The sequence below is a fragment of the Falco rusticolus genome, unplaced genomic scaffold (genome assembly GCF_015220075.1).
Source record: "Falco rusticolus isolate bFalRus1 unplaced genomic scaffold, bFalRus1.pri scaffold_84_arrow_ctg1, whole genome shotgun sequence".
NCBI lineage: Eukaryota > Metazoa > Chordata > Aves > Falconiformes > Falconidae > Falco > Falco rusticolus.
In genome coordinates this window covers 41,009-65,725 of record NW_023618246.1, presented here as the reverse complement: position 1 = coordinate 65,725, position 24,717 = coordinate 41,009, and the positions used below count along the sequence as shown (strand labels likewise).

General features: G+C 65.2%; 2 protein-coding genes and 2 long non-coding RNA genes across 5 annotated transcripts; all 4 read left to right on the top strand.

Moving 5' to 3' along the window:
• Positions 1-161: 161 nt before the first annotated feature.
• LOC119142207 (neurexin-1-beta-like) lies at positions 162-12,617 on the top strand (the record flags this gene model as incomplete). The annotated part of the gene is made up of 6 exons (XM_037374931.1): positions 162-415; positions 1,261-1,432; positions 5,353-5,442; positions 7,880-8,199; positions 8,303-8,381; positions 11,548-12,617. Coding segments are annotated over 6 exons (1,985 nt in total), but the record flags the coding sequence as incomplete, so codon positions are not given.
• Positions 12,618-12,978: 361 nt separating this feature from the next.
• FRMD8 (FERM domain containing 8) lies at positions 12,979-18,628 on the top strand. Its single transcript, XM_037374939.1, is given in 11 exon segments — positions 12,979-13,144; positions 13,537-13,695; positions 14,346-14,447; positions 14,830-14,888; positions 15,425-15,591; positions 16,121-16,309; positions 16,852-16,975; positions 17,231-17,434; positions 18,110-18,181; positions 18,183-18,255; positions 18,413-18,628. Coding segments are annotated over 11 exon segments (1,305 nt in total). The 5' UTR covers positions 12,979-13,098; the 3' UTR covers positions 18,523-18,628.
• Positions 18,629-18,777: 149 nt separating this feature from the next.
• On the top strand, positions 18,778-19,447 carry LOC119142215. The gene is made up of 2 exons (XR_005102189.1): positions 18,778-18,899; positions 18,942-19,447. It is a non-coding gene; the product is annotated as an uncharacterized LOC119142215 (long non-coding RNA).
• Positions 19,448-19,616: 169 nt separating this feature from the next.
• LOC119142214 lies at positions 19,617-22,096 on the top strand. 2 transcript variants are annotated; one of them, XR_005102187.1, is made up of 2 exons: positions 19,617-19,747; positions 21,019-22,096. It is a non-coding gene; the product is annotated as an uncharacterized LOC119142214 (long non-coding RNA). The 2 variants fall into 2 exon arrangements; XR_005102186.1 differs by lacking the exon at positions 19,617-19,747 and adding an exon at positions 19,790-20,128.
• Positions 22,097-24,717: the final 2,621 nt, after the last annotated feature.

Sequence of the window (24,717 nt, the reverse complement as noted above, 5' to 3'; positions counted from 1 at the left end):
TGTGCAGGTCCCCACGGGCGTGTGTGCCCGTGTGCAAGGCTGGGGGGCGCGGAGCTGCTGGCGCGAGGGGGTGGGCTGCGCACATGCGTGTGCACGCGTGTTGTGCACGTCCTGCGTGCGCCCCACGGGGCTGGGGGGCTGGGCTGTGGGGATGGACTGAGCCCTCGCGCGAGCCCCCAGGGGGTGTCCCCAGCCTTCGGGGTGCCCCCTGACGCTGCCCCCCCCCCCCGCAGCGGGCACCACCTACATCTTCGGCAAGGGGGGGGCCCTGATCACCTACACGTGGCCCCCCAACGACCGGCCCAGCACCCGCGCTGACCGCCTGGCCCTGGGCTTCAGCACCCACCAGCGCGATGCCGTGCTGCTGCGCGTGGAGAGCGCCGCCGGCCTGGGCGACTTCCTGCAGCTGCACATCGTAAGGGGGGGGGGGGGCTGGGGGGCGCTGGGGGGGGCTTCCTGCAGCTGCACGTCGTAAGGGGGGGGCTGGGGGGGCGCTGGGGGGGGCTTCCTGCAGCTGCACGTCGTAAGGGGGGGGCTGGGGGGGCGCTGGGGGGGGCTTCCTGCAGCTGCACATCGTAAGGGGGGGGGGGGCTGGGGGGCGCTGGGGGGGGCTTCCTGCAGCTGCACATCGTAAGGGGGCCTGGGGGACGATGGAGGGGGGGGCTGGGGGTGGGGGGCTTCGTGCAGCTGCATATGATAAAGGGGGGGGGGGTGGGAGGGGTATGGGAGGCTGTATGGGGGCTATAGGGGAGCTGGGGGGGTTATGGGGGGGTTGTGGGGGGGTTGTGGGCCATATGGGGGCTATAGGGGAGCTTTGAGGGGGGTTGTGGGGGGGTTGTGGGCCATATGGGGGCTATAGGGGAGCTGGGGGGGTTGTGGGGCGGTTGTGGGCCATATGGGGGCTATAGGGGAGCTTTGAGGGGGGTTATGGGGGGGTTGTGGGCCATATGAGAGCTATAGGGGAGCTGGGGGGGTTGTGGGGGGGTTGTGGGCCATATGGGGGCTATAGGGGAGCTTTGAGGGGCGTTATGGGGGGGTGGGGGGTGTCCTGCAGCTGTAAGGCAGGAGGGGGAACTGGGGGGCCGGGTTCCCTTTTTTGGGGGGGGGGCAGGTGGGGCTGGAAGCGCTTCAGGCAGGGCCCCCCCTCGCTAGCAGCCACCTTTGTTAGCCTGCAGGGCGGGCGGCTGGGGGCTGCATGCGGGGGTGGGGACCCCACCTGGGGGGCTGGGGGTGGGTGACCCACGCGTGCCCCCCCCGCAGGCGCAGGGGGCCGTGGGGGTGCTGTTCAACGTGGGCACCGAGGACATCGCGCTGGAGGAGCGGGGGGCGGCCGTCAGCGACGGGCGCTTCCATGTCGTCCGCTTCACCCGCAGCGGCGGCAACGCCACCCTCCAGGTGGACGGCGGCCCCCTGCACGAGCGCTACCCCCCAGGTATCGCCCCCCCCCGCCGGCGGCACCTATAGCCCCCGCAGGGACACCCACGGCACCTATAGCCCCCGCAGGGACACCCGTAACCCTAACCTATATCTATAGCACCTATAGCCCCTGCAGGGACACCCACCCCTGGCACCTATAGCCCCCGCAGGGACACCCGTAACCCTAACCTATATATCTATAGCACCTATAGCCCCTGCAGAGACAACCATAACCCTAACCTATATATCTATAGCACCCTGCAGGGACACCCCTGGCACCTATAGCCCCCGCAGGGACACCCGTAACCCTAACCTATATCTATAGCACCTATAGCCCCTGCAGGGACACCCACCCCTGGCACCTATAGCCCCCGCAGGGACACCCGTAACCCTAACCTATATATCTATAGCACCTATAGCCCCTGCAGAGACAACCATAACCCTAACCTATATATCTATAGCACCTATAGCACCCTGCAGGGACACCCACCACTGGCACCTATAGCCCCCGCAGGGACACCCGTAACCCTAACCTATATATCTATAGCACCTATAGCACCCTGCAGGGACACCCACCCCTGGCACCTATAGCCCCCGCAGGGACAACCATAACCCTAACCTATATATCTATAGCACCCTGCAGGGACACCCCTGGCACCTATAGCCCCCGCAGGGACAACCATAACTCTAACCTATATATCTATAGCACCCTGCAGGGACACCCACAGCACCTATAGAACCCCACAGGGACAACCGTAACCCTAACCTATATATCTATAGCACCTATAGCACCCTGCAGGGACACCCACAGCACCTATAGCACCTGACAGGGACAACCGTAACCCTAACCTGTATATCTATAGCACCTATAGCACCCTGCAGGGACACCCCTGGCACCTATAGCCCCCGCAGGGGCACCCACAGCACCTATAGAACCCCACAGGGACAACCCTAACCCTAACCTATATATCTATAACACCTATAGCACCCTGCAGGGACACCCCTGGCACCTATAGCCCCTGCAGGGACAACCGTAACCCTAACCTATATATCTATAGCACCCTGCAGGGACACCTATAGCACCCTGCAGGGACACCCCTGGCACCTATAGCCCCTGCAGGGACAACCGTAACCCTAATCTATATATCTATAGCACCCTGCAGGGACACCCACCCCTGGCACCTATAGCCCCTGCAGGGACAACCGTAACCCTAACCTATATATCTATAGCACCCTGCAGGGACACCCACCCCTGGCACCTATAGCCCCTGCAGGGACAACCGTAACCCTAATCTATATATCTATAGCACCCTGCAGGGACACCCACCCCTGGCACCTATAGCCCCTGCAGGGACAACCATAACCCTAACCTATATATCTATAGCACCCTGCAGGGACACCCACCCCTGGCACCTATAGCCCCCGCAGGGACAACCATAACTCTAACCTATATACCTATAGCACCCTGCAGGGACACCTATAGCACCCTGCAGGGACACCCACAGCACCTATAGAACCCCACAGGGACAACCGTAACCCTAACCTATATATCTATAGCACCTATAGCACCCTGCAGGGACACCCACAGCACCTATAGAACCCCACAGGGACAACCCTAACCCTAACCTATATATCTATAGCACCTATAGCACCCTGCAGGGACACCCACTGGCACCTATAGCCCCCGCAGGGGCACCCACAGCACCTATAGCCCCTGCAGGGACAACTGTAACCCTAACCTATATATCTATAACACCTATAGCACCCTGCAGGGACACCCCTGGCACCTATAGCACCCTGCAGGGACAGCCACAGCACCTATAGCCCCTGCAGGGACAACTGTAACCCTAACCTATATATCTATAGCACCTATAGCAGCCCACAGGGACACCTATAGCACCTATAGCCCCTGCAGGGACAACTGTAACCCTAACCTATATATCTATAACACCTATAGCACCCTGCAGGGACACCCACCCCTGGCACCTATAGCCCCCGCAGGGGCACCCACAGCACCTATAGCCCCTGCAGGGACAACTGTAACCCTAACCTATATCTATAGCACCTATAGCAGCCTGCAGGGACACCCCTGGCACCTATAGCACCCTGCGGGGACAACTGTAACCCTAACCTGTATATCTATAGCACCTATAGCAGCCTGCAGGGACACCCCTGGCACCTATAGCACCCTGCAGGGACAGCCACAGCACCTATAGCCCCTGCAGGGACAACTGTAACCCTAACCTATATATCTATAGCACCTATAGCAGCCCACAGGGACACCCATAGCACCTATAGCACCCCACAGGGACAACTCTAACCCTAACCTATATATCTATAACACCTATAGCACCCTGCAGGGACACCTATAGCACCCTGTAGAGTCACCTATAGCACCTGTAGTGCCCCACAGGGACACTCACGGCACCTATAGCACCCCACAGGGACACCTATAGCACCTATCGCACCCTGCAGGGACACCCGTGGCGCCTATAGCGCACCGCGGGGCTGCCTGTAACACCTATAGCACCCCGGTGTGCCGCCGCGTGCAGGGATACCCGCAGCACCCATGAAACCTACAGCACCCGTGGTGCTGCGCAGGGATGCCCACAGCATCCCTATAGGCACCCCCAGCACCTATGGGCACCCCGGAGCACCCAGAGACGCCCTGTAGCGTCCCTACAGCATCTATAGGTGCCCCGGAGCACCCAGAGACGCCCTGTAGCGTCCCTACAGCATCTATAGGTGCCCCACTGCACTCGGGGACACCCCACAGCTCCCCTATAGCACCTACAGGTGCCCGTAGCCCTCAGGGACACCCTGTAGCACCCCACAGTGCCCCTACAGCCCTTAGAGACAACCTATAGACACCCCACAGCACCTATGGGTGCCCCATGGCTCCCCCGTAGCCCCCCTGCACCCCCTGTAGCCCCCGCGCCTGCTGGGCGCCCCTCCCTGCACCAGGGCCACTGGCTGGTGACGATGGCGCTGACGACGGCGCTAACGCTCACGAAGGGTGTTGTGGCGCGACCGCAGCCGCAGGGGTACGCAGGTGGCCTCGCGCCGCCCCTCCCCCCCCAGCCCCCTGGTGCCCCCACCCCCGCTGCTGCACTCGGCCATGATGCCACTGCTGATGTCATGGGCACGGTGACCTCAGCGGTGACGCTGCGGCCACAGCCTGGGGCACCCGTGGCAGTGCCAGGGGCCGCACCGCGGCGACGCTGATGGCGATGCCAGTGGTGGGTGACACCAGCGCTGCACCCTGGTGACGCCAGCAGTGACATCACGTTCCCACCGTGCTGACGCCAGCGGTGACGCCGCGGTCCCACCGTGGTGCTGCTGATGGTGACGCCAACAGTGGCGCTTCGACCACGCTGTGGTGATGCCAGCAGTGACACCGCCAGTGACCCCATAGTCTTGCCACGGTGCCAGTGACGCCGCTGGTGACACCATGGTCTTGCCATGGTGCTGGTGACACCACGATCTCGCCACGGTGCTGGTGACAGTGATGCCACTGGTGACACCACGATCTCACCACAGTGCCGTCGATGGTGATGCCAACAGCAACATCACGGTCTCACGACAGTGCTGGTGACGGTGCCACGGCTGGTGGTGCCACGGCCTCGCCACGGTGCTGGTGACGGTGACGCCAGTGGTGACATCGCGGTCTCACCACGGTGCTGGTGACGGTGACGCCAGTGGTGACATCGCGGTCTCACCACGGTGCTGGTGGTGCCACGGCCTCGCCACGGTGCTGTCGATGGTGATGCCAATGGCAACACCGCGGTCCCGCCCCGGTCCCGGCGCCGCCACGGCCCCGCCTCACTGCGGTGCCACGAGGCTGCCCGTCGCCCGTCGCAGTGGCAGTGGCAGTCGCAGCCGCGTGCGGCGCAGCGCGGTGCCGCGTGCCGTAACCCTCTTCTCCTCCCTCCGAAGGCAGCGGGGACAGCGAGCGGCTGGCGCTGGCGCGGCAGCGCATCCCCTACCGCCTGGGGCGGGTGGTCGATGAGTGGCTGCTCGACAAAGGTAACGCGGCAGCGCCGCCCCCACGGCACCCCCGCCCCCCGCCCGGGACCCCCGCCCGGGCCCACAGCTGGCCCGTGCATCCCGGGATCCGGGGGGCAGATCCCAGGACCCCGGCAGCTGGGCCTGCGGATCCCGGGATCTGGGCATCAGGGCCCTGCGGATCCCAGGATCCGGGGGTTGGATCCTGGGACCCTGGTGTCTAGGCCCTGCAGATCCCAGGACCCTGGCAGCCAGGCCCCGCAGATCCCGCGATCCAGGGGTTGGATCCTGGGACCCTGCTGTCAGATCCTGGGACCTGGGTGTCTGGGCCCCACAGATCCCAGGACCCTGGCAGCCAGGCCCCGCAGATCCCGCGATCCAGGGGTTGGATCCTGGGACCCTGCTGTCAGATCCTGGGACCTGGGTGTCTGGGCCCCACAGATCCCAGGACCCTGGCAGCCAGGCCCTGCAGATCCCAGGACCCAGATGTCGGATCCCAGGACCCCAGCAGCCGGGCCCGCGGATCCCGGGATCTGGGTGTCAGGGCCCTGCGGATCCCGGGATGTGGGTGTTACATCCTGGGACTCGGGTGTCAGATCCCAGGAGCCCAGCAGCCAGGCCCCACAGATCCCAGGATCCAGGTGCCAGATCCCAGGACGCTGGTGTCAGATCCCAGGACCTGAGTGTCTGGGCCCCACAGATCCCAGGCAGCCAGGCCCTGCAGATCCCAGGATCCCGGTGTCAGGTCCCGGGACCCTGGTGTCAGATCCCGGGAAGCCGGTGTCTGGCCCTGCAGATCCCGGGATCCCGGTGTCAGATCCCGGGGCCCTGGTGTCAGATCCCGGGAAGCCGGTGTCCGGCCCTGCAGATCCCGGGACCCCGGTGTCAGATCCCGGGAAGCCGGTGTCCGGCCCTGCAGATCCCGGGATCCCGGTGTCAGATCCCGGGGCCCTGGTGTCAGATCCCGGGAATCCGGTGTCCGGCCCTGCAGGTCCCGGGATCCCGGTGTCAGATCCTGGGGCCCTGGTGTCAGATCCCGGGAAGCCGGTGTCCGGCCCTGCAGATCCCGGGATCCCGGTGTCAGATCCCGGGACCCTGGTGTCAGATCCCGGGAAGCCGGTGTCCGGCCCTGCAGGTCCCGGGATCCCGGTGTCAGATCCCGGGAAGCCAGTGTCCAGCCCTGCAGATCCCGGGATCCCGGTGTCAGATCCCAGGACCCTGGTGTCAGATCCCGGGATCCCGGTGTCAGATCCCGGGAATCCGGTGTCCGGCCCTGCAGATCCCGGGATCCCGGTGTCAGATCCCGGGGCCCTGGTGTCAGATCCCGGGAATCCGGTGTCCGGCCCTGCAGATCCCGGGACCCCGGTGTCAGATCCCAGGACCCTGGTGTCAGATCCCGGGATCAGGTGTCAAATCCCAGGACCCCGTTGTCCGGGACCGCGGGGGGGCCCGGCGGGGGCCCGCTCGGCCCCGCCCCGCCCCGCCCCGCCCCGCCCCCTCATTAGCTCATTGCCTCATTAGCGTCGCCCCGGTTAAAGGGACACTAACGAGCCGTAACCGCCCCCTAAACCGCGCTTTAACCCTTTGAGTGCTGCCGCCCCGCCTAAACCCGCATAAACCGCGCTAAAACCCGCATAACCGCCGCACTAATTAGCCGCACTAATTAGCCGCACTAATTGGCCCGGGGAGGAGCGACACGGCTGGGGCCGGGGCCGCGCGCGCACCAGGACGGTGCCTGCACCAGCACCGCGCGTGCACGGGAGCCGCTCGCGCGCCAGCGGCCCGCCCCTCCCCCCCCCCCCCCCCGCCCCGGCCCCGCGCGGGCAGGACCCCTCCCCTCCCCCCCCCCAGGCCCAGGTGAACCGAAAGCGGCTGAATTGAGCCCAAAGTGGCCCCCCCCCCCCCCCGGCGCAGCTCAGAGGGTTAAAGGGGCCGGGAGGGCGTTGGGGTCCCTTTAACTGCCGCCGCCCGGGGGGGGGAGGGGGGGCACGAGGGCGGGGGGAGGCGGAGGCGGGGGGAGGGGCGGGGGGAGGGGGGGGGGGTGGGCGCGGGAGGGGGCCGGGCAGGCGGCGGAGGGGCTGGGGGGGGGGGGGGGGCGCGGGGGGGCGCGGCTGCTCCTCGTGGGATGCACGAGGGCGCCCGCCCCGTGCAAGGTGCGCTGCGCCGCCGTGCGCGCGGGCCTCGTGCCGGGCACCACGGCCCCGCCGTGACGCGCCCTCGCGCGACGGCGCCACGTGGCACGACGGCACCGCGTGGCACGGTGCGTGCTGCAGCCCTGGCGCAACACCCCCGGCCCTGGCGCCTTGTGCGCCGCTGCGGCACACACTCGGCCCTCGTGCATCGCAGCGGCGCAGCCGGGGCGCAGCGGGCTGTCGCTGTCCGGCGCAGGCGTGCGAGGCGTGCGAGGCGTGCGAGGCGTGCGAGGCGTGCGAGGCGTGCGACGTGCTGTCTCCCGCAGGCCGCCAGCTGACCATCTTCAACAGCCAGGCCGCCGTGCGGGTGGGGGGCCGGGACCGCGGCCGCCCCTTCCAGGGGCAGCTCTCGGGGCTCTACTACAACGGGCTGAAGCTGCTGGCGCTGGCGGCCGAGGGGCACCCGCGCGTGCGGCTGGAGGGCGACCTGCGGCTGGTGGGGGAGCCCCCCCCGCCCCCCGCCCCCCCCGGCGCCACCCCCGCGCCCCCCGACATGGCCACCACCATCATGGAGACCACCACCACCATGGCCACCACCACCACGCGCCGCGGGCGCTCGCCCACCCTCCGCGATACCGTCGCGCAGGTACGTGGCGGGGGGGGGGGGGGGCCGGGGGGCGCCCCCTGCGTCCCCCGGGGTGGGGGAAGGGTGGCGGTGACCCCGATGACCCCCCGCCCCCTGCCCCCAGAACACGGATGACCTGCTGGTGGCCTCGGCTGAGTGCCCGAGCGACGATGAGGACCTGGAGGAGTGCGAGCCTGGCACAGGTGGGTGCTCCTCCGCGGGGGTGCCCTGGGCACACGTGTGTGCAACACGCGCTCGCCCACCCGCCTGGGGCACACCCCCCCGCCCCCCCCCCCCTTCCCCCCACGGCAACACCACACGCACACAGAACAGACATGGCAGCAGCGAACCCCTCGCACGTGTGGGGCGGGACCAGGACACGCGTGTGCACGCGTGCTGACGCAGGCAAAGGCTCGCACACACATGGTTGTGCGCACAGGAGCACGCTCGGCTGCACATACGTGCGTGTCTGTGCCCGCAGCCGCATCCATAGACGTGAGCAAGAGCTGCTCATGGGCTCACACGCACGCGCTTGCGTGCACGGGAGGACACTCGGTGCACGTGCTTGTGCATGCAGCCGGACACACATGCCTGACTGCACACGTGTGCACAGCAAGTGCTCACGCATGCACGTGCACACACAGGCTTGTGCACACCCCCCCACAGCTGTACACGTATGCGTGAGCTGGGGCTGCTCACACACGCACGAGGCTGTACATCTGCACACACGCACGAGGCTGTACACACAGACGGACACACAGACACGTGCACAGCCGCCGCGTGTGCTCACACGCTCACCACACGTGCAGCCGCCCCCTCACACAAGCCTGCACGCGTGCCCCCGGCCCCCTCACGTGTGCCCCTGCCCCTCACACGCATGCGCTGCGTGTTCCCCACCTGGTGGCACACGCTCTGCCCAGCCCTGTGCACGTGCGTGTGCACCCCGTGCAAGCCCCGCCCGTGCCCTTGCCCCCGTGCAAACCCTTGGCCCTGACAGATGGACGGACGGATGGACAGACAGACAGGGAGCCCCTCCCCCCCCCCCCCCCCCGGTGACACCCCCACATGCGAGGCCTCGCGCGCCTGCTGACACACAGGGCCTCGTGCAGGGACCCCCCCTCCCCCCAGCTGCCACCCCTCCCCCAGCATCACGGGGGCTCTGCCGAGCCTGGGTGCCTGGGGTCCAGGTGTCACCCTCAGCACCCATGGGTGCCCCCCGGATGCCGGGGTCCCTCCCAGTGCTGTGGGGGAGGGGCGTCCCTTGGACGCCTGGGTGCCCTCAGCCCCACCGGACCCCCATGGCAGGGGAGCGTGGGGGGAGGAGAGGGGGACAGACAGATGACAGAGAAAGGGGGGCAGGCAGCAGCGGACGGACAGCCGGACAGCCTGGAGGATAGAGGTGGGGCAGCTGGACGGACGGACGGATGCGGGGCTGGACAGGCCACGGACGGACGGACGGACGGGCGGGTGGACGAGGTCGAGGCCGGACGGACTGGTGTGGACAGCTTGAGGGCAGGGGGGCAGAGGGACACACGGAAAGGTGGAGTCAAGGACAGCCTCGGGGTAAGGGATGGGTGCACGGACAGACAGACAGACACGTGGACAGAGGGGTGCAGGGCTGACTGACCTCAGAAGTGGCCGGCGGCTGGGCGTGTGGCTGGGCTGCGGGCAGGCGGACGGACGGACGGACAGATGGGCAGCTGGATGGCTTCGTGGTGGCTCCGAGGGTGAACGGACACGTGGATGGACGGACAGATGGACTCAAGGATGGGGGGGGGATGGCTGCACGGACGGACGGACGGATGCAGGGTTGGCTGAACCCAGAGGTGGCTGGGTGCGTGGCTGGGCTGTGGCCGGACGGACAGACACGTATGTGGCTGGGCTGTGGACGGGCAGACGGACACGTATGTGGCTGGGCTGTGGACAGACAGACGGACAGACACGTATGTGGCTGGGCTGTGGACGGACGGACACGTATGTGGCTGGGCTGTGGACGGACAGACGGACAGCTATGTGGCTGGGCTGTGGACGGACGGATGGACACGTATGTGGCTGGGCTGTGGACAGACAGATGGACAGCTATGTGGCTGGGCTGTGGACGGACGGACACGTATGTGGCTGGGCTGTGGATGGACGGACGGACAGCTATGTGGCTGGGCTGTGGACGGACAGACGGACAGACACGTATGTGGCTGGGCTGTGGACGGACAGACGGACAGACACATATGTGGCTGGGTTGTGGACGGACGGACGGACACGTATGTGGCTGGGCTGTGGACAGACAGACGGACACGTATGTGGCTGGGTTGTGGACGGACAGACGGACAGACACGTATGTGGCTGGGCTGTGGACGGACGGACACGTATGTGGCTGGGCTGTGGACGGAGGGACGGACAGACACGTATGTGGCTGGGTTGTGGACGGACGGACACGTATGTGGCTGGGTTGTGGACGGACGGACGGACAGCTATGTGGCTGGGCTGTGGACGGACGGACACGTATGTGGCTGGGCTGTGGACGGACAGACACGTATGTGGCTGGGCTGTGGATGGACAGACGGACGGACACGTATGTGGCTGGGCTGTGGACGGACGGACGGACACGTATGTGGCTGGGCTGTGGACGGACAGACGGACAGCTATGTGGCTGGGCTGTGGCCGGACGGACGGAGGGACGGATGGATGCGCGGCTGGGCTGTGGCCAGGTGGCAGAGAGCTGGCCGCAGGGCTGGGCTGTGGACGGACGGACAGACGGACGGACAGACGGCTGGATGTGGGGCAGGGCTGTGAACAGGCGGACAGACAGGACACACGGCCGGCCGTGGGGCTGCGGACGGACGGACAGACGGAAGGACGGACGGACAGCTGTGGGGCTGGCGGGGCAGCCGCCCCGTGGCCGCAGGCAGGGCCGGCCGGGCGCAGGTCGCTGGCACCACCGGGGTTGGGCCGGCAGCACCTTCTCACCGAGTGTCTCTCTCTTCTTTTCTTTTTGTTCTTTTTTTCTCTTTTGTTTTTCTTTCTTCTCTTTTCTTTTCTTTTTGTGTGCTTTCCCTTCCTTCCTGCAATTTCTTTTTCCTCCACGCTAAAATCACCCGGCCCCATCCCGCGATGTAAGTTGACGGCAGCGCCGCGGTTTGCTCTTAAAAAAAAAAAAGCGCAAAAAAAAAAAAAAAATTAGCTAAAAAAAAAAAAAAAAAAAAAGAATTAGCTAAAAAAAAAAAAAGAATAATAATGCTAATAATAATAATGCTAAGAGTAAGGGTGAGGAGCGGCGGCGGCGGGGGGGGGGCTCGGGGGGCCGGGGGCAGCCGGGGGCGGGGACTGACCCCCCTCGCCCCCCCCCCCCGCCCCCGGTTTGTGTCTCCGCAGGCGGCGAGCTGGTGCTGCCGGCGTCCCCAGCGGGCGGGGGTCCCGCGTCCCCACCACCCCCTGGCCCGGCCTCCCCCCGCGCCCCCCCGGGCTGCGGCCCCGACTGCGAGGAGCCCTCGGGCTTCGCCTCAGGCGAGGCGGCCGACCCCAACGCGCCGCCGGCCGACGATGAGGACTTCGCGGGTCACGGCGGCGCCGTCACCGCCTCCCGCCGGCACGAGGCCACCGCCGGTGCCATCGCCGAGGACGAGGCCGTCACCACACCCACCGTCGTGGCCGCCCCGCTGCCAGGCCTGGTGCCAGCGGGCGAGCGACACCCACGCGAGGGGGCGGCGGGCCGCGGGCGGGTGACGGCCGCGCCGGTGACCCCCCGCCCCGCTGTCCCCACAGCTGCCGCGCCCGGCGCCGTCGAGGTGGTGCGCGAGGCGGGCGGCACCACCGGCATGGTGGTGGGCATCGTGGCCGCCGCCGCGCTCTGCATCCTCATCCTGCTCTACGCCATGTACAAGTACCGCAACAGGGATGAGGGCTCCTACCAGGTGGACCAGAGCCGCCACTACATCGGTGCAGCCCCCGCCAACACCGCCAGCGCCACCGGCGCCGTCCCCGGGGGGGCTCCCAGCACAGCCGCCGCCCCCCCCCGGCGGGGGGACCCCCAAGGAGAAGGTGCCCCCCGCACCCCCCAAGGCGCCCGGCAAGGCCCGACGCAACAAGGACAAGGAGTACTATGTCTGACGGGGGGGCCACGCGCCTCCGCCCCCGCGACAGGCCGTCACCCGCCTCGACCCCCGACCCCCACGGGCTGCCACCCTGCCCCCAGGGGGCACCGGCGCTGTCGCCCCCTGCCCCCTTCCCCGGGTGACACCTCTGTGGTCGTGTGTCTCCCCTCCCCCCGAGGGAAAAGGGGGCGCAGGGGGATCCCCGCACATCCGGGGGGGGGGGCTCAGAGGGGCTGGGGGACGCGGGACCCTCCCCTGCGTGGGGTGTGGGACCCCCCCGAGAGGGGCACGGGACCTCCCTCCCCCGTTAATTGTTTTTTTTTAACGGCCCCCCCCCCCCCCCCCCCCGGGTCTTTCTTTGGGTTTATTTTTTAATTTCTCAAGCCCTGGCCGGGGTCGGGACCCTCCACCGGGTCCGCCCCGCCCCCCGCCCCCCCCGCCCGAGACCCCCGGGACCCCCCCGCCGCGCACAGAGGAATACACGGTTCTATACTTCGTACAGCGGCTCCGCCTGTTCCTGCAGCACCCGGGATCCCGGGCAGGGCCCGAGCACGCACCAACGCCACCCCCGGGCCCCCCCGCCCGCCACCCCCGGGCCCCCCCGCCCGCCACCCCCGGACCCCCACCCCCAGGGCCCGGGCACCCGCCGCCCCCGCGGGTCCTCCCCGCTGCCAGGGGGCGCCGCCGCCTCCACCTCGCGCTCTGGGGTGACGTCACGGGGCGCGGCCCCGCCCTCCCACCCGCGGCGCTGCCGCCCGGCGCGGGACCGGCGCGCGGGACGCCCGGCGGCCTCTGACCCTGGCGTGACCCCGTGCTGACCCCGGCCCAGCGCATGGAGGGGGAAGGGGAGGGGGCGTCCGCGCCGCCCGGCGCTGCCGGTGAGGGGGGGGGGGGGGGGGGGGAGGGGGCGGTCCGGGGCCGTGTGACGGGGGCGGGGGAGGGGCCGGGCGGCGGGGGTGCGGGTCCCCGGGACCTCGCGGGTGGCCCCGGTGCGTCGGTCGCTGCCCGTGCGCCCCGCGTGGGTGCCCCCCCAGCCGCCCGTGCCGGTGGCCCCTCGTGCCGCCGCTGGCCCCCGCAGGCACCGCCCCGGCGTTCCCCCCGTGGGCGCCCCCCGAATTCCCGCCCGTGGGTCCCTGCGGGTGCCCCCCCGACGGCCCCTTGGCGCCCCCCCGCCGCCCCCCCGCCGCCCCGGTGTTCCCGCCCGTGGGTGCCCCCCTGACTCCCCCGTGGGTGTCCCCCGACCCGACCCCCCCCCCCCCCCCCCCCGCAGCCCTGGTGTTCCTGCCCGACGGCGCGGCCGTGCCGGTGCCGCTGGACCCCCCGCCCGGCCCCACGGCGGCGGAGCTGCTGACCCGCCTGCAGGGGGCGCTGCGCCTCCCCCCGCCCGCCGCGCGCGCGCTCGCGCTGTGGCTCGTCTCGCCGCTGCTGGGTGAGCGGGGGGGGGCGGGGAGGAGCGGGGGGGGGGGCCGGGGGTCTGTGGGTGCCAGGGGTCCCGGGGGTCCGCAGGTGCTGAGGGGTCCCTGGCCCGCGGGTGCCCGTGGGTCTGGTGGCTGTAGCACTGCGGGTGCACGCCGTGGGTGGGCTCCCGTGGGCGGGTGGGCGCCCGTGGGTGGGTGGGCTCCCGTGTCCCGTGGGTGGGTGGGCGCCCGTGTCCCGTGGGTGGGTGGGCTCCCGTGTCCCGTGGGTGGGTGGGCGCCCGTGGCCCGTGGGTGGGTGGGCTCCCGTGTCCCTTGGGTGTATTGGCGCCCGTGGGTGGGCTCCCGTGTCCCGTGGGTGGGTGGGCGCCCGTGGCCGGTGGGTGGGTGGGCTCCCGTGTCCCGTGGGTGTATTGGCGCCCGTGGGTGGGCTCCCGTGTCCCGTGGGTGGGTGGGCTCCCGTGTCCCGTGGGTGGGTGGGCTCCCGTGTCCCGTGGGTGGGTGGGCGCCCGTGGGTGGGTGGGCGCCTGCCCATGGGCAGGTTCCCGTGTGTGGGCGGGCTCCTGTGGGTGGGTGGGCGCCCGTGGGTGGGTGGGTGCCACGGGTGGGCTCCCGTGGGTGGGCGGGCGCCGTGGCCGCGCACCCACGGGTGGGGGTCCCGCAGAGGTGCAGCTACAGGCGCGGCAGCGGCCTCTGCGCCTGGCCCGGCAGTGGCCCGACCTGCTGCTGCGCTTCAGCCTCGGCTCCCCCCGGCACATCGCACACGGTCAGGGGGGGCCGGGGGGGGGGGCTGCCCTGGGGGGCTGCCCTGGGGGGCACCTGAGCAGCGGCTCCGGGGGGGCCCCCTGAGGGGTGTCCTTGAAGGGGGGTCCCTGGGGGGGTCCCTGGGTGCGGGGGGTCCCTGAGGGATGGCCTCGGAGCGGGGGTGTCTCTGGGGGGGCTCCCTGAGGCGCGGCCCTTGGAACGGGGGTCCGCGAAGGGTGGCCCTGGGGAGATGCCGAGGGGGAGGGGCCTGGGGGGTGGCCCTGGGATGGGGGTCCCTGAGCGGTGGCGCTGTGGGGGGTGTCCCTAAGGGGCTTTCCCGGGTGGGGGTCCCGGGGGGAGGGGTGTGGGGCCGGCTGGGCGCCCGCTCATGCCCCCCCCCCCAGATGAGCCCAGCCTGCAGCTGCGTAGGAACGTCTTCTTCCCCAAGGAGCAGGAGCTGCAGGTGGGGGGGCCGGGGGGGTCTGGGGGGGGCCGGGGTGCGGGGGGGTGGGCACATGGGGGGCGCAGCGCAGCGCCTGGTGCGGCGTGTGGGGGGGTGCGTCGGGGGACGCGTAGGGCAGGGGTTGGGTTCTGTGGCGGGGGGCGGCACAGGGCGGCGGGGGGCAGTGGGGTGGCACGGGGCGGTGCGTGGGGCGCTGTGGGGCGGTGAGTGGGGCGCTGTGGGGCGGTGCGTGGGGCGCTGTGGGGCGCTGTGGGGCGGTGAGTGGGGCGCTGTGGGGCGGTGCGTGGGGTGCTGAGTGGGGCGCTGTGGGGTAGCGTGGGGCGCTGTGGGGCGGTGTGTGGGGCGCTGTGGGGCGCTGTGGGGCGGTGCGTGGGGCGCTGTGGGGCGGTGAGTGGGGCGCTGTGGGGTAGCGTGGGGCACTGTGGGGTAGCGTGGGGCACTGTGGGGTAGCGTGGGGCGCTGTGGGGCGGTGAGTGGGGCGCTGTGGGCGGTGTGTGGGGCGCTGTGGGGCAGCAGATGTGCCTCGGGTGCGGCAGCTGGAGGAGGAGGAGCTGCTGCGGCTGCTGTATGAGGAAGCGCGAGGGAACGTGCTGGGGGGGCGCTACCCCACGGCCCCCCCCGCGGCGCAGGAGCTGGGGGCTCTGGCCTGCCGCCTGCGCCTGGGCCCCTTCCATCCCGGCCGCCACACGCCGCGCAGCCTGCGGTGAGTGCCGCGGTGCCCACCCCACGGTCACAGCGCCCCACCCCATGGCACCCTGCCCCACGGCGCCCGTGACCCACGGCACCCCTGCCCCACGGCAGCCTGTGTGCGGGACCCCCCCGCCCCACGGCACTAACGATGCATGGGACCCCCCTGCCCCACGGCACTAACGATGCATGGGACCCCCCTGCCCCACGGCGCCCGTGATGCGCGGGACCCCCCCGCCCCACGGCAGTAACGATGCGCGGGCCCCCCCTGCCCCACGGCGCCCGTGATGCGCGGGGCCCCCCCTGCCCCACGGCACTAACGATGTGCGGGACCCCCCTGCCCCACAGCACTAATGATGCGCGGCACCCCCCTGCCCCACGGCACTAACGATGCGCGGCCCCCCCTGCCCCACGGCGCCCGTGATGCGCGGCCCCCCCTGCCCCACGGCGCCCGTGATGCGCGGCCCCCCCTGCCCTACCGCGACTGTGAATCGCGGCCACCCCACCCCGGCCACCCCCCAGCCGCCCCCGCGTGCTCCCCCCAGGCCGCTGCTGCCGGAGCTGCTGCCGCCGCCGGCACGCGGGGGGCTGTGGGGTGCTCTCTGGCGGCGGGGCCCGCGCGCCCCCGAGGAGGGGCTGTGCCGCGCCTTCGCCCGTGCCCCTGGTGCCCAGGCCGGGCCCGCCGCGCTCTACCGCGCCTTCCTGCGCCGCTGCCACCAGCTGCCTGCCTACGGGTGAGTGCGGGGGGCACCCACGCGCACCCACGCGCACCCCGCAGCCCCACGGGCACCCACATGTTCCCCAGGCATCCCGCGGGCCCCAGGCACACCCCAGGGGCACCCCACACACCCCGGGCCCCACAGCCACCCCACGGGCCCCATGGATACCTGACGGGCCCCACAGCCACCCCACGCGCACCCCGCAGCCCCACGGGCACCCACATGTTCCTCGGGCATCCCGCAGGCCCCAGGGACACCCCGTGGGCACCCCACACCCCCCCGGGCCCCACAGCTACCCCACGGGCACCCAGAGGCCCCTCAGGCACCCCACGGGCATTCATGCGCCCGACAGGTACCCCCATGGGCACCCCACGCACCCCCACAGGCTCTGTGGCCACCCCATGGGCCCCACGCACACATAGGGCCCACACACCCATGGCGAACCCGGGTTCTGGCCCCCCCGGCCCCCCCAGTGCCTGGCCCCCCAGGTTGCCCCACACCCCCCCGGGGAGCACAGGAATTGCACCAAGTGACCCTGCCCCCCCCCCCCCCCCCAGGTGCGCCTTCTTCCAGGGGGCCATTGAGCGCCCCCCCGGGGGCCTGCTGGGCTGGGGGGGTCTGCGACCTGTCACCGTCGCTGTGGGGCTGGAGGGCGTCACCATCATTGACCCCCGGGAGAAGGTACGGGGGGACTAGGGGGGGGCGTGGGGTAGGGCTGGTGTTGGGGGTGATGGCTGTGGGGCAGCACCAGGCCCGCAGTGGGGGCTGGGGGGCAGGATGGCAGCTGGGGACGTGGCAGGGGGAGGTTGGGGGCAGCGTGGGGCTGGCAGGGGGGCATGGGGGGCTGGGGGGCAGCGTTGGGGGATGCCATGGGGCCCAGCGAGAGGCTGTGGGGTGGGGGGGGGCGCGCCATGGGGCTGACCCTGTGCCCTGTAGCACGTGCTGCTGACGCTGGCCTATCCCGAGCTGAGCTGGGAGCTGGTGGGCGCCGTGGGGCAGGAGGGCGATGCTGTGGGGCAGGAGGGCGATGGCGTGGGGCAGGGGGGCGACACTGCGGAGCCCCCCCAGCTCTGGCTGGAGTTCGATGGTGACCACGAGGGTGCCCCCGTCAACCGGCTGCTGCGGGTGTTCTCCCCCCAGGTCAGCCCCATGGACTCCTGTGGAGTCCCTGCTGGGGGGGGGGGGGGGGGCGCGGAGGGGGCTCAGGTCTTCCCCCCCCCCTCCCCGGGGGGTTGGGGGGCAGTAGCGGGGCACTGTGGGGTGTGGGGAGCAGCTGTCCCCTCCCAGGGGGTTTGGGGGTGCTGGGGAGCAGTTGGGGGGCACTGGGGGTGGTTGGAGGGCAGTGGGGAGCAGTGGGAGGTGTGGGGGGCACTGGGGAGCAGTTGGGGGGCACTGGAGTGTGTCTGCGGGGGCACTGGGGGAGTGTTGAGGGGCAGCAGGGGGTGGTTGGGGGCAGGGGGTGGTTGGGGGGCACTGGGGAGCAGTTGGGGGGCACTGGAGTGTGTGTGCGGGGGCACTGGGGGAGTGTTGAGGGGCAGCAGGGGGTGGTTGGGGGGCAGTGGGAGGTGTGGGGGGCACGGGGGAGCAGTTGGGGGGCACTGGAGTGTGTGTGCGGGGGCACTGGGGGAGTGTTGAGGGGCAGCAGGGGGTGGTTGGGCGGCAGGGGGTGGTTGGGGGGCACTGGGGAGCAGTTGGGGGGCCAGTGGGAGGTATGGGGTACTGGTGGGCAGTGGGAGGTGGGGGGGGCACTGGGGGGGCTTGGGGGCCGCGGTGGGGCGGGGGGTGCCGTGGCTGTCGCGCTAACAGCGCCTCCAGGCAGAGCTGATGAGCGCCCTTATCGAGTGCTGCATCGCACTGGGGGGGCCGGGCCCCCCCCCCGCCGAGCCCCCCCCCCCAGCACCAGGAGCGCGTCGCCCGGCCCCGCCTGCAGCGCCTGGCCACCATCGACTACGTGCAGGATGGTGGGTGGGGGGCTGGGGGCAGGGGGCGCACGGGCCGGAGGGGCCCTGGCCCAGGGAGGCGGGGGTGTCCCGGGTGGGCACAGGGACTCGGTGTGGGGAGGGGGGGAGGGGCCGCGCACGCGAGGGGCACAGCGCGCTGACGGCTCCTCTCCCGCAGGGCAGGGGCTGCGACGGGTGAAGCCCCCCTGGCGCTCGGCATCCTTCTTCGGCCGGGTAGGCAGCGCCCACACCCCCGCGCCAGGGGCGGCCGGGACGGCGCAGCGCTGAGCCCCCTCCTGCCAGCGGGACCACCCCCCCGGCCCAAGGGACCCGGGCTGCGGCCCCCCGCCGTGCACTGCCCCCCCACACTGTAATAACTTCAGCACTGGCACTACGACTTTAAAGAGCAAATACCAGGTTTTAAAACCTATAACGAATGTGCTTGCAGTTAGCTGTAATTATTAGGTCACTTTCGTAAATTTTATTTTTCAAATTTAAGGGCAAGTGTTACCTAAAAGGATAGAAGGGGCGCGGCTGGCAGCCCCACGTGGCCACACGCGGCTCGGGGCGCTTTGGAGCCAATCTGGGGCAATTCGGTGGAGTTTGGGGGCGGTTTAGGGTGGGTCTGGGGTGGTCAAGGGCACTTTTGGGGCGGTTCGGGGTGGGTTCGGGGTGGGTTCGGGGCGGTTCGGGGCGGTTCGGGGCAGTCCGGCCCGACGGGTGGGCAGTGCTGCCCAACGGTGGCCCCGTGCGCGGGCCGGGGCCGGGGCCACTCACGCATGCATGTGACGGGGCCTCGTGTTGCACGTGGGCCCCTTGGCGCTCACAATGCCTCAGTGCTGCACGTACCCGCCTGCCCCACAGCCTCCTTTGGGGCAAATCCAGCCCGTTTAGGGTCACCGCTCCCCTCCGCTGGCCGCGCCGGGGCTCAGAGCGCCAAATTTCACCAAAAATCCCCCCAAATTCCACCGTTTCACTGTCCAACCCCGTGTTTCCCCTCGCCCCGCCAGCTGGGGGCTATTTTAACCAACTTTGCTACAGTTTTTTCCACAAATCCAGCCCCAGCTGCCAGCTCCACCACAGAGCTGCCTCGGCCCCAAGTTCAGCTTTTTTAAGGCAAAATGGCTGACTTTGGAAAGCTTTGTGCACTGAAAGGGCGTTCTGGAAGGATGAGGGAAGAATTTTGAATAAACTAGCTTACCGAGTCCAACCAGGAGGCAGCGCCCCTCCCCCCCCCCCGCCATTTCCTCAGGGGTGGCACTGGGCGGTCTTGGCAGGAGGCGCCATTTTGGGTGGCTGCTACAGCGGTTTCTGAATAAAATGTCGGTGTTTTGGGGCTGGGGGCACGGCAGGCCTGTGGCGAGGCGCTGGGATACGGGGGGGGGGGGGGGGGGGGGGGGGGGGCAAGGCCACCCCCTGGCCTGGGGGGGCGCGCGGGCGGGAGGAGACACACACACACACACACCTCCTGGGGGAATGTGCCATTTGCTGAGGTAAAAATCCACGTTCTGAGGTAAAAATCCGAGGGAAAAGGGTTTTCTGCCCTCAGGGGCGCTGGGGGGGGGGGGGGGGGGGCGGCGCATGCGCACCATCGCACTGCGCCACCCGCAGCGGCCCGGCCGGAGCCGGATAGAACCGGCCGTGGGGCCGCTTCACCGCCCGCGCCTCAGCCCGTATCCCTCCGCCTTCCGGGCGGCCTTGCAAATCCCTGTTTTTTTTGTCTGTAAATGGGCGTGGATGAGGCATAAATGTAAAAATGTAAAGGGGGAAGGGGGGAGGGGGGGGAGTTCAGGGCAGCCGGGTGTGTGTGTGCTGCTTTACTGGCCGTTCAGGGGTCACTTTTTGAGGTGGGATGGGGGATGTGGCGAGGGACCCTTTCTCGCCTTTTCCTGAGGTAATTTTTGTGTGAAAAGTCACCAGTCAAAGGTTAGGTTCCAAGGGGGGGACGGGGGGGGGGATATCTCGGGAAAATGGTGCCTTTTGGGGGTGGAAGCGGGGTCAGGAATTGGAGCGTGTTCACCCCAAAGCCCGGTGGGCTCGTAAAGAAGGGCAGAGCCTGCGGTTTGCAGCTTGCTGGGAGGGGGGTGTTGAGGCTCCCCCCACGGCTCTGCGCCGGGCCGGGCCCAAAATCTGTGCCCTGGCCCCTAAAAGTGGCTGAAATTGGCCTCGAAGTGCCGGCAGAGCTGCTGGCGGTTTGTGGTGCTAGCCCAGTCCAACCGCTTTTTCACCCGGCTGGCCCTCGCTATTCTTTTTTGCGGTAAACCCCCAGGTTTCGGTGAAAACCAGGATACCCTTTCTGGCGGAAAATGCCTTAAAACACACAGGCACACACCACCCCCCGCCAGGGCAAAGCATCTATTTTCAGATTAGAAGAACCTGATTTATCATTCGGTGAAAAAATTATTCCTGGTACTAGTATGTATGTGTTACAGATGTTGTTCCACCAGGCCCGGCCCCTGGGGGTACAGCAGCTTTTTGGGGCACTTCTGCACAGAAAATGCGAACTTTGGCCATGTAATATATGATAATACGTTGTTATATAAATAGATAAGATAATTTGGACGTGGAAATTGTGGCGGGGGGGGGAAATGCATTTAAAACCAGCCAGATACAGGCAAATCAGTGCTGCAAAAATCACTGTTCAGGTGAATCCCCCTCCCCCTAAATACGGGTTATGGGGTGGGGGGTGGGTGCGTGTCTCTCCCTACAGCTGAAGTGGTAAAAAAATAAAAGGCAGAATAACGCCCGGAGATAATAATCACAGCGACGTATCTTCTCTTGCAGGGAACGCCCTGGAAATGCGTTGGCATTAACTCGCCCCATGCCTCTGAAATGCCTCCTCGGCTTCGTCAGCAGCTTTAATTAGCTGCGGGGTGGCTTTAATTACAGGTTTGGCAGTGGCGGGGTGTCCTCACCACTGCTGCTTTTGGGGTGTTGTTTCCTGCCCAGAGATGCCCCAAAACACCAGAAAAGGGTTTTATTTTACAGCTGGTGGAAAACAGGGTGTGCTGTGACTCAGCATGGCCTCAGAATGGTGTCAGACACGGGGATTTTGGGGTGTTTTCCTGGGAAGGGAGGGCTGTTGTCTTTGCTAGAAAGGGGTGGCCCTAATTAAAACAAAAAAAAAAAAAAAAAAAAAAGGGTTGTTGGGCTTTGCTGGGAGAGGATGAAAGTGTTAAAAAAGGGTTGTTTTGGCTTTTCTGGGAAGGATGAAAGCAAATACTGGAAAATGGTCATTTGGGCTGTGCTGGGAACAAGGAAGATGGGTGAAATTAAGGGGTTTATGGGGTCTGTGTGTCCCCCCAAGAGCCAGGCATTGGTCACCCTCCCACAGCCCCCCAGATTCACCGCAGTTTTGGGAAGAAAAGGAGCCTTTTTCGCAAGAGACCAGACCAGACCCATGACACAGCAAAACTAAAACCATGAAATATTGTTAATTAAATAACGAGAACACGCTGGAACTGTCCACGAAGGTCAGAGCTGGTTTTCGTGGGGGTTTTTTTAATTATTATTTTTGGTCCAGAACGGGCAAAATCCAGCAAAAGCTTGTTAAATTTGACCGTTTTCATGCTAAAACACGTGGAACGCCTCCCACCGCCGGGATGATTTATGGGGAAAAGGAAAGAGGAAGGGTTAATTTCCCCACCCCCTCTTTCGGCCGCTGCCCTTTTTTGACGATTCATGGGATTATTTCTTTGTTGCCCGCCCCCGCGGAGGCAGCTGCGGCAGCGCTGCGGCCCTGAGGGTTTATAAGGAACGGGGGACGCGGGGGGACGTGGGTGGGTTTGCGGGTCCCTCGGGGTGGGGTGCGGCGGAGCAGCGTCTCTGCTGTGGAAAAAGGCTTTTAAAGCGGCTTTATTTTCAAAAAAAAGCTCTTGCTGCTGCTGTATTTTTTAAAAAACAGCTCTTAAAGCTGCTTTCTGAAAGGAGAAAGCTCCTGCAGCGGCTTTATATATATATATATATATATATATAAAAAAAAAAAGCTCGATGCTGCTATATTTTTTTTAAAAGAGCTCTTAAAGCTGCTTTCTTTAAGAAAAACTGCTCTTAAAGCTGATACAGTTTTAAAAAAGCTCTTGATGCTTTATATTTTAAAACTGAGCGCTTAAAGCTGCTTTATTAAAAAAAAAAAAAGCTCCTGGAGCTGATTTACTTGGAGAAAAAAAGTTCAACTTTCCTTTAATGGCAAAAACCGCCTCTTTTTGGATTCTTAAAACACGGCAATCCAATTGTTTGGAAAACCAGGAGTGAGCGAGGGTGCTTTGCTAATGCACAAAGCTCTGGAAACTGCTTTATTTAAAGGGAAAGAGCTCTTAGAGCTGATACCTTTTATTAAAAGCAGAGCTCTTGAAGCTGTTTCTAAAAACCCAAGCCCTTAAGGCTGTTACAAGAAAAAGAAGCTCTTGAAACTTTTTCGTTTTAGTTAATTTTTAAATTGCTCTAATGTGATCATTTTGAAAAAGCAGAGCAAGCCAGGGCGCTTTTTTAATGAAAAAAAGCTTTCAAAGCTGCTTTAATTAAAAAAAAAAACAAAAAAGCGCTCTTAAGGCCATTCTCTTTCAAAGCTCCTAAAGCTGTTCTATTTTCTTAAAAAGTCGTTCTAATTTTATATTTTTTTAAAAGCTCCTAAAGCTGCTTTCTTTCAGAGAAAGCTGTTGACACTTTTTGCCTTGTTTCCGCTAAAGAGCAGCGCGGGGCCGGGGGGGCACGTTGGCTGCAGGTGGGAGAGTTTGGGGCGAAATGTGTCGGTTTAGGGCAAGGCAGAAGACTGCTGGCGAAGGAAGATGGATTGAGAGAGGAGATACTGGCGGGGGGGGAAGTGAAAATCGGGAGCCAAGATAAACCCTGGCAGGGAGCGGGGTTAGTGGCTGGAAGAGAGAAGTGAGGGAGTTTTAATTTTTTTTTTTTCCCCCAGTGGCCCTGGCTGGGGGAAAAAAAAGGACTTTTCGGCAAAAGGTGTCGGCTGGCAGCCAGGAAGGAGGCGCAGGGCAGGGCAGCGCCGGGGAAGAGGAGGAAGACATGAGAAAAGAGGAGAAAAAAGAGAAAATAAGAGGAGGAAAGGAAAAAAGGAAGCTGGAGCAAGCTGGCGAAGCTGGAGGAAAGAAATCTTAGAAGCTAAGGGGAAACAGAGCCCGTGAAGATGGGTGAAGCTGGAGAGGAAAATGGAAAAAAAAAAAGGAAAATAGAAACATAGCAAAAAAATTGAGAAAAAGGAAAATAGAAAAAAAGAAAAGGAAAATAGAGAAAAAGGAAAATAGAAGAAAATAGCAAAAAGAAAAGGAAAATAGAAGAAAATAGCAAAAAGAAAAGGAAAATAGAAGAAAATAGCAAAAAGAAAAGGAAAATAGAAGAAAATAGCAAAAAGAAAAGGAAAATAAAGAAAATAGCAAAAAGAAAAGGAAAATAGAAAAAGGAAAATTCAAAAAAAAGGAAAATAGAAAAAGGAAAATTCAAAAAAGAAAAGGAAAATAGAAAAAGGAAAATTCAAAAAAGAAAAGGAAAATAGAAAAAGGAAAATTCAAAAAAGAAAAGGAAAATAGAAAATTCAAAAAAGAAAAGGAAAATAGAAAAAAGGAAAAATATAAAGAGAAAATAGAGAAAAAGAAAATAGAAAATAGAGAAAAGAGAAAAGAAAAAATAATCTCTTGGAAATTGGAGGAGACAGAACAAAAAGAAAAATCGGAGGAGCCAGTGGAAATTGGTGAAGCTAGAGAAGGGAAGAGGAAAAAAAAACAGGCAAAAATGAGAAAAGAGAAAATAGAAGAGGAAATGGAATAAAAAAAGGAAATTAAGAACAGCCGGTTGGAAAAATTAAATTAACCCAAAATGAGCGGCGGCAGAAGGTGGGAGAGAGGAGGAAGAGAAGGGCACGGAGAGGAGCCGGAGCGCGGGAGCCTGCCGGAGGAAGGGAATTTTCGGGAATTTTCCAGAGAACCCTCAAACGGCGCCAGAGCTGGTGGGGCTGGAGGAGCTGGTGGAGCAGCTGGGTGAGGCCCTTCCCCCACTCGCTTCGGGGGGGCTTGGGGGGGGCGGGGGGGCTCTTGTCGTTGCAGGCGCCGTGGCCGTCACCCCCACTCCCCCCATTTTTCTAAAATCCCCAAGAAACAGGGGGGGACACCCCCCCCCCCACCCTCCAGCGTCACCAGGCTCCGGCTGTCGCGCTCCGTAGGTCCTGCCTGTTGCCGCAGAGTAAGTGACCCCAGATCCCTTCTTTTCCCCCCAAAAAAGCGACGGGTGGGAAGGGATGGCCAAAACTCTTTGGAAAAGGGGAAAACAGGACAAAACCCCTGTCCAACCCCCCGGAATGGTTGTGTTGGTGGGGGTGGGTGGGTGGGGTGTCTCGAGTGTTTTTCCCCCCTCAGGAAGCAGCAAAATGCAGGAAAAAAAGACAATTAATGGTGAGAAAAATGCGAAGGAAAAATTAAAAGAAAAAAAAAAAAAGAGCCTTCAGGTCTCAGGATTTAACCAAAAAAAGGCAAA